Source organism: Tachypleus tridentatus, chromosome 7 (genome assembly GCF_004210375.1).
Source record: "Tachypleus tridentatus isolate NWPU-2018 chromosome 7, ASM421037v1, whole genome shotgun sequence".
NCBI classification, from domain to species: Eukaryota; Metazoa; Arthropoda; class Merostomata; order Xiphosura; family Limulidae; genus Tachypleus; species Tachypleus tridentatus.
Genome location: NC_134831.1, coordinates 78,772,013 through 78,779,901, shown reverse-complemented (window position 1 = coordinate 78,779,901; position 7,889 = coordinate 78,772,013). Strand labels below are relative to the sequence as shown.

At 36.3% G+C, this 7,889-nt stretch overlaps 1 protein-coding gene across 1 annotated transcript; it reads left to right on the top strand.

The window, feature by feature from the left end:
- Window positions 1-6,201: 6,201 nt before the first annotated feature.
- On the top strand, window positions 6,202-7,278 carry LOC143256044 (uncharacterized). Its single transcript, XM_076512657.1, has 3 exons — window positions 6,202-6,233; window positions 6,317-6,416; window positions 6,522-7,278. Exons 2-3 carry the CDS (start codon window positions 6,372-6,374, stop codon window positions 7,164-7,166), a joined length of 690 nt encoding a protein of 229 aa, XP_076368772.1. The 5' UTR covers window positions 6,202-6,233; window positions 6,317-6,371; the 3' UTR covers window positions 7,167-7,278.
- Window positions 7,279-7,889: the final 611 nt, after the last annotated feature.

Here is a 7,889-nt window from a genome sequence, read left to right as displayed (position 1 = left end):
TTCTAAATTAGGGACGGATAGCACATATAGACATCAAGTAGTTTTGCGTGAAATTCGACACATAACAACGATTGAACTTTTAAAACTGAACGGTTATTTGTTTGTTTTAAATTTCGCGCAAAGCTACACAAGGGCTATCTGCGCTAGCCATATCTAATTTAGCAGTGTAGGAGTAGAGGAAAGGCAGTTAGTCATTAACACTCACCGCCAACTCTTGGGCTACTCTTTTACCAGCGAATAGTGGAATTGACTGCACATTATAACGCCCCACGGCTGAAAGGGCAAGCATGTTTGGTACAACGGGAATTCAAACCTGCGACCCTCAAATTACGAGTCAAGCGCCCTAACCACCTGGCTGTGATGGATCTCCATGGAACAGACACATTGTTTAATACAAAACTTTACAAACAAAATTTCTTTATCTGTGAATCGTGAGTTCAAATCCTAACATTGACTTTTCTCGTAATTTCAACCGCGAGGACGTTATAATGAACTGTCATTTCAACTATTTGATTAGAATTACCGAAGAGTTGGCCATGAGTGGTACTGACTAGCTACCTTTGTCGTCATCGAGGTGGATGTTTAGATTTAAAACTCGGAGTTCTCAGACATTTTGATTTTTCTTCGCCCTACTAGCTGCATTCCCTCTATTCTATCATTTATAAATCAGGGACTGCTGACACCGATACCGCCCATCCCGAGCAGCCTTGCGCGAATTTCAACAAAACCAAATCACAATATTATATTGTCCAGTAATCAGTTATTTGTTAAAACTGTTACATTAATAATTATCCAAAAGCGCCATCTGGATGTTTCAGTACGATTAAGTCTGTACGTAATAACGAGCATTTCCACCTTCGATCCGGAAAGGTCTTTGTTTTGTGATGCTTTTCCTGCTCACACGACTGCATAAAGAAGTACAACCTAAGCATTGTTTCTAGCAAAAATTAATCAAATATTTGCTCATTCTTTAACTTTATTGTTTTTAGTGCTGCTTTCAAATTTCACGTGTAACGTTTTTTACTGGAGATTTTGTAGAATTTAAAAACATATAAGTCAATGATGATATATATATATATTGTGTCTCTCAAAGTCTATGAAATAATTATTGAACATCGAAACACGAACAAAGACCAGAGCATTACCTCCACGATGACCGCTTTTCTAACTTCTGTTTTGACTAAATATTGAGTCACACATGTAAAATATGTTCATTTCGAAAATAATATTTCATGGTAGTTGTTTACAAGAGTGATATAGTGAACCAGAAAGTGTATGACCTATTCAAGTAAAACTGAGTTAACCTTGCATAAAATCGGTTAGATCCGCGTAATTAAAGATAAGATTAGGACCTAATGAGTAAATTAGTCATGAATATGAAATAAATATAAAATGAAACACAAAATGAACTATCTATATTATACCACGCGTAAAACACAAACACAATGTGTGTAGCTGCTTTATTTGCCACAAACGATCGCTTCTAGTGGACTTTCTTCTTCAATTGATCAGGCTGAATCGATGTAGCAGACTGTCTAAATCCAGCAATTCGTACCTTGCACACACTGTGTCAAAGGTCATGTTTACCCAAAGTTGTCAGCGCTATTTACGCGACTCGTCAATTTCATTCATAAGTAGTGGCACATTCCAAAATTCAACGACAGTAATTATTGATAGAACTACCATGACATCGTGGTAAGTTCAAAGATGGCTAAAATCTGGAATATTTTGTTGATATTTCTGAGATGTTCGTCAGGCAAAAGAAAAAGTTTTCCTAATATTTGGTTGTTGTTGTTGTTTTGAATTAAGCACAAAGCTACACAATGGGTTATCGGTGCTCTGCCCACCACGGGTATCGAAACCCGTTTTTTAGCTTTGTAAGTCCGCAGACATATCGCTGAGCCACTAGGAGGTCCTAACACTTGGAATTCACATAACGTTAAGACGTAAATGTAATGAAGTAAAATAATTGCAAAAAACACAGCATTAAAAAGAAACAAATTTATATTACTTAGTAAACTTTCGAACAACTGCTCTTCGTCACAATTAATTTCAGTCTTACATTAAGCCTGAGGGAAAATGGCTGCTCGAAACTTTGATAGATAAAATAAATTTGTTTCTAGTTGCTTTTTTCATATCTGCAACAACTCGAAACTTTGATAGACAAAATAAATTTGTTTCTAGTTGCTTTTTTCATATCTGCAACAACTCGAAACTTTGATAGATAAAATAAATTTGTTTCTAGTTGCTTTTTCATATCTGCAACAACTCGAAACTTTGATAGATAAAATAAATTTGTTTCTAGTTGCCTTTTTTCATATCTGCAACAAACTGTAAGTGACCTATCGCAAGTGTTACGTCTCGCATATATGCTACCATATTGAATTTTTCAATCTCAATACTACTTCGGGCTGTTAAATGTGTTGGAGCAAACTTTGAAAACAACACCTGAAATCAACTATCCCTAAAGATGACATTACAAACAGAGTATGCCAATGCTGAATGTCAATGTTGAATTTTATAATGCACTATAGGTGAGGCTATAACGTTAAGCTAACACTGAAGACACAGAGGTCACTACTGTCGACATCCTTGCATAACGTGCAGTATTGCAACAATATTCTCTACGGGTAGAACGTGATTTAACTAATTGAGAATAACAAAGGAACAAAAGTAGCTAGAGGGAAATCAACTTAATTTTGTGAACCATGTGTTACACAGAACCAAACTTTAGGGACTGCTATCCACAGATAACATTGTGTAACTTTTCGTGTAAATTATAAAAAACATTCAACATTTTTGTAGTACACTTAACATTTAACACCACTGGATTTTAACTTACGCGTTTTATAATGTTTTTTTTTTAGGTAAAAATACAATTGTCCCACAAGGAGTACAGAAACTTCGCAGTCAGAAAATTAAATAGTAATAGAACAATAACTTTGTAGTGAAGTTTGGACACGGTAATACTTTACTTTGAAAAGATATAAGTTCGTTACATGTTTGTTTGTTTTTGAATTTTGCGCAAAGCCACACGAAGGCTCTCTGCGCTAGTCGTCCCTAATTTAGCAGTGTAAGACTAGAGGGAAAGCAGCTAGTCATCATCACCCACCGCCAACTCTTGGGCTACTCTTTTACCAACGAATAGTTGGATTGACCGTGACATTATAACGTACCCATGGCTAAATGGGCGTGACGGGGATTCGAATCCACGACCCTCAGATTAGGAGTCGAGTGCTTAAACCACCTGGCCATGCCGTACCCACTTGCCTCAATGAATAGCACCTACCAAAAAGCATGGGGGAGGCAGTGTGATGGTTTGGGGGTGTTTTTCTACTAAAGTGACAGCAGATATCAGCAAAATAGATGGTAAGAGGTCTGTTCAAAAAATACGCGGACTGTTTGAATTGCGCGGCTCCAGTTGGTTCCAGGGGAATCCGCTTGGTGTCGCTAGGTTTGCACAGATCAGCTGATTACGACGCCATTTCCCGATTGCAGATATCTTCATTTGTATATTAGCTACGCGGTTTTAAGTGAAGTGCGATTTTTTCGTTTGGCGGATTTCAGAAGGAATGACCTGAAGGAGCAACGACTCACTGTGAAATTTTGTGTTAAACTTGGAAAATCTGCGACTAACACTTTTGCTTACGGTGATGTTGCTATGAAGCGTACGGCATGTTTCAAGTGGCATGAACGTTTTAAGGATGGTCGACAGTCCATTGAAAATGATGAGCGTCCTGGACGTCCTTCCACGTCAACTGACGACCCACACGTCGACAAAATCAACACCCTGGTGCGGGCAAATCGACGTCTGACTGTCAGGAAACTTGCTGAAGAGTGTGGGATATCAGTTGGATCTTGTTACTAGATTTTGACCGAAAAAATTGAAGATGCACCGCGTTGCTGCAAAATGTGTGCCTCAGAACTCGTGAGATTTTGGCCAAACACTCGATCACTGTTCTTCCCACCCCCCCTACTCACCTGACCTTGCTTCTTGCGATTTTTTCTTGTTCCCCAAACTCAAAAGACCCTTGAAAGGAAGAAGATTTGAGACGATTTCCGAGATTAAGGCAAATGCGACGAAGGAGCTGGAGGACATTACAAAAGAAGCGTACCAGGACTGTTTCAACAAGTGGAAACACCGTTGGGATAAGTGTGTGCGTTGGGGAGGAGAGTACTTTGAAGGGGTCCCAGACCTGTAACTTCTAAATAAAGTACATTTTGTTTTATGACGTCAGTCCGCGTATTTTTTGAACAGCCCTCGTATAATGGACCAGCGCAGGTACCATCAGATACTGATCCGTCATAGTGTACCAAGTGGTTTGCATATTAATGGTAACGGATTCTAGTACCAAGAAGATAATGACCCCAAACACTCATCCAACCCAATCAGAAATTACATAGCCATGAAGGAAGCTGCTGGAGTGATACAGGTGATGCAATGACCCTCTCAGAGCTCCGATATCAACCCAACTGTGAAGATCTGGGATTTGAGAGATCAAAAACTTGATAAATAAAAGTTACTTCCAATAAAAACTTTATAGGTGTATCAGAGACATTTGGAGTAAACTCTGAAATGACACTTTGATTAAATATGTTGCAACAATGTTTGAAAGACTGTCTGCAGTTATTAAATCAAAAGGATCACATATAAAATATTAACTGTTTGCTGAACTCAATCACTTCCATTGAGTTTCTGTTGTACTGAATATAAAGATGAATAAAATTCTGATGTTTTACCTGTGATTTACCCTCCATTGTTCTTTTAAACAAACCTGAAATCTACTTTTTCACTTTGTCCTCCTCGGTGGGCTCAGCAGATAGCCAGATGTGGCTTTGCTGTAAGAAAACATATACACTTTTTCCTAACGGTTTGGCACAATGTTGCTCTTTTGTTTCTCGCTCAGTTGCTTATAATCTTATTACCGAAAGATATGGAAATGAATTCATGAGAAGAATTATGACATTTGGCTAGACAATTCCACCGCTCATAGCCTCCTGATGGCTTAGTGTTAAGTCTGAGGGATTATAACATTAAAAATTTTATAACTCATTTATTGTTAGCCTTTTGCTTAACTACAAACAAAAAACTACTGCTTCACAAACCGTAGTTCTGAACACAACAAAGTATCTTAGCCCTCTGGTGGTTAATAATAACAATCGATCATCAGGTGGGAACGCTCTTCAATTTTATTCAACACTATTCTCTTCAAATAATTCATTTATTTCTACCACTATATATATTGCATTAGAACACACACACACACGTATTTAAGTAATATACCAGAAACATTGAAGAAGTACAATTTGTTCACGTGTTTTCTAAATACAATGGGAAATATTCAGTTCCAAAAAAGTACGAAAATGATTAATTTTTAGTTGTTGTTTTTTTTAAATTATCAACTAACTGATAATTAAAAGGGTTTTATTTCTTAGTTTGTTTGTAGTTAAGCACAAAATTACACAAAGGGTTATTTGTGCTCTGTCCATCTCGGGTATCAGAATCCGGTTTCTAGCGTTATAAGTTTGCAGACATGCTGCTGTGCCACTAGGGGGCAAAAATGCTTAGTAATAAACTGTTTGTCGTTAAGGGCTAAACTACACAATACGCTTTCTGTGTTTTGCCTACCGCGGGTATCGAAATATGATTTTTAGCGTTAGTAGTCTCCACAAATTATTGGGTGGGCGCTTAGCAATAAAATGTAAAATCTAGATAATTTTTAAAAGCAGGTTAAAATGTATTATTTTACCTTTTCACTGCCAGGACTTGCAATATTCAAACATCCAGTCAACAATGATAAATTATTTAAAAGATAATCTGAACATACAAAACATTTCAACTGTTACAAAATTAAAATATAATTTGTATCATTTACAATTTTCCAAAATCAATCAACAAACGTCACACAGAAATCTACAACTATAAATTTGCCAGAATTGATAGGTATAACAATAAAACACTTTGGCTCGTGACAGCAATAAAACATTGGTTACTCAAATATCGATTTGCTCTTCAAACTTGTCTGAATATTTCCATTTCTATGTATATAATTAAATGAAAACAAAACTATTCAAATGATTAATCGTGTAAAGTACGTTCGTAGTACTGATCTCACCTACCACCTCGAACAGTCCCGTTTCAACAAACGTTTGCTTACGTCACTAAATGGGCTTATATAAATAAGGTTTGGAAACATCCGTTTATCGACGTTTAGTTTTAGAGAAACAAGGAGGTATAGAGTAATAGAAAATAATGATATTTAGTTGTTAGTAATATTGTGATTTTGTTGATTTTGTCTTTTGTTTCTTTGTTTAGTGTTGTTACTTCACACCCAGAAGAGATCTGCCACAGGAAATTTATTCTACCAATCATGAGAAGAGTTCTAATATTGATGCTGTCGACATTTCTTTACACCGTAAGAATCGTCACTAAATTACTGCTGTAATTTATATGTATAATCATGTTTAGCTTCAATAGTTTTAGTTTAGAAGTTTAATCACACTTTTTCTTCTACGTGTAGTTTCCCACAAAAGCTGTATCTGTTCATTTTGACAATAATTCTGAGAAGATTACTTCATCCCGTAACGATACACCATTCGGGATATGGGCGGAAGATGAGAACGGTTTTGGATTTGGAGGTTTGATTATAGATAAAATCATGGATCTCTTCCAAATTACTTATCGTAACTACGAAGTGACTGTTAGTATTACAGGAATGGAAATGGGTGATAATTCATCCGTTCCTATTACGACCACAATGGTAGCTAACGCCACAGAAGAATCCTCTACAGGAATACCACATGCAGTGGAAACGGACGACGTTATGTTGAACATGACTCTTCAAAATTCAACGGAACTTAAAGTTGTAACTAAACAATCCAGTAGAGAACCTAGGCTTCTCGATAATGAGCAGGAAGTTCTAACGAAACGATCCAGTAGTGAACAATCCAGTACAGAACCTGTTCTCCATAATGAACAGAAGAGCGAAGATTACATATCGAATACTACTCTCTATGAGTACAACACCACAACCTCGAGCTCTATGACGTTGGAAGTGAATGTAACCAAAGAGTTAACTACAGCCACTCCGGATGTTGCCTGCCTTCCAGTATGCAACTACATTGTATGTCTTATTTGCACAATTATCTTGACACTGACGTCTTGAGCGTTTTACTTGATTTAGTTTCAGGGATTATTTGTTCACATTAACTCGTACTTCTACTGTACGTGTTGTTGAAATAACTTATTAGTTTCTTTAATAAATACTTTTTAATGTATTTCGTTTTTGTATTTTTAATGGCGAGGCTTGAACTCTCACAAGTAGTTTCTACTTCAGAACTACAAATTGGGGGGAATACAAATTGAGAATACTTTTTATTACTTAATATACTAAATTTAGTTTCTTAATGATATTAGGAATACAATATTTACTTCTCGTTACGGACGTAGAAGGTAAATTATATTTTAAGCCTGTATCTTTCGTTTAATGGCAACTGTTTCATTCGCTTGAGTATTCTAATACACTAATTTTCATGCGCTTTAAACAAAGTGAAGTCACTTTTATCTCCTTTTAGGGATAATGAAATGAAAGATTTCAAGATGTTGAAACGTCGCTAAACTCAATCTTTTGGCTATGAGATTAATACTGTAATTTAATATAAATTATATTAAAGAATTTGCTGAGAAAATCTTTCATCATTAGTCTCGGCATCTGATATACAACGAGTTAATGCTAGGTTTTGTGTTCTCAGCTCTATCTTGTGACTTATACCCTTTTATCAATGACTTAAAGACTTCGAATCGAATGAGATGAAGAAATAATGGTTGCTGGAAGAGTAAATGTACTTCACCTAACACTATTTAAAGGTAAGCGACATAATGCTAGGAC

What these genes read in the sequence shown, in the direction of transcription:
- LOC143256044 (XM_076512657.1), top strand. Translation starts at nt 6,372, where the DNA reads ATGAGAAGAGTTCTAATATTGATGCTGTCGACATTTCTTTACACC. An exon ending in TGTCGACATTTCTTTACACC is followed by an intron (nt 6,417 to 6,521) that starts GTAAGAATCGTC and finishes TTCTACGTGTAG; the next exon opens with TTTCCCACAAAAGCTGTATC.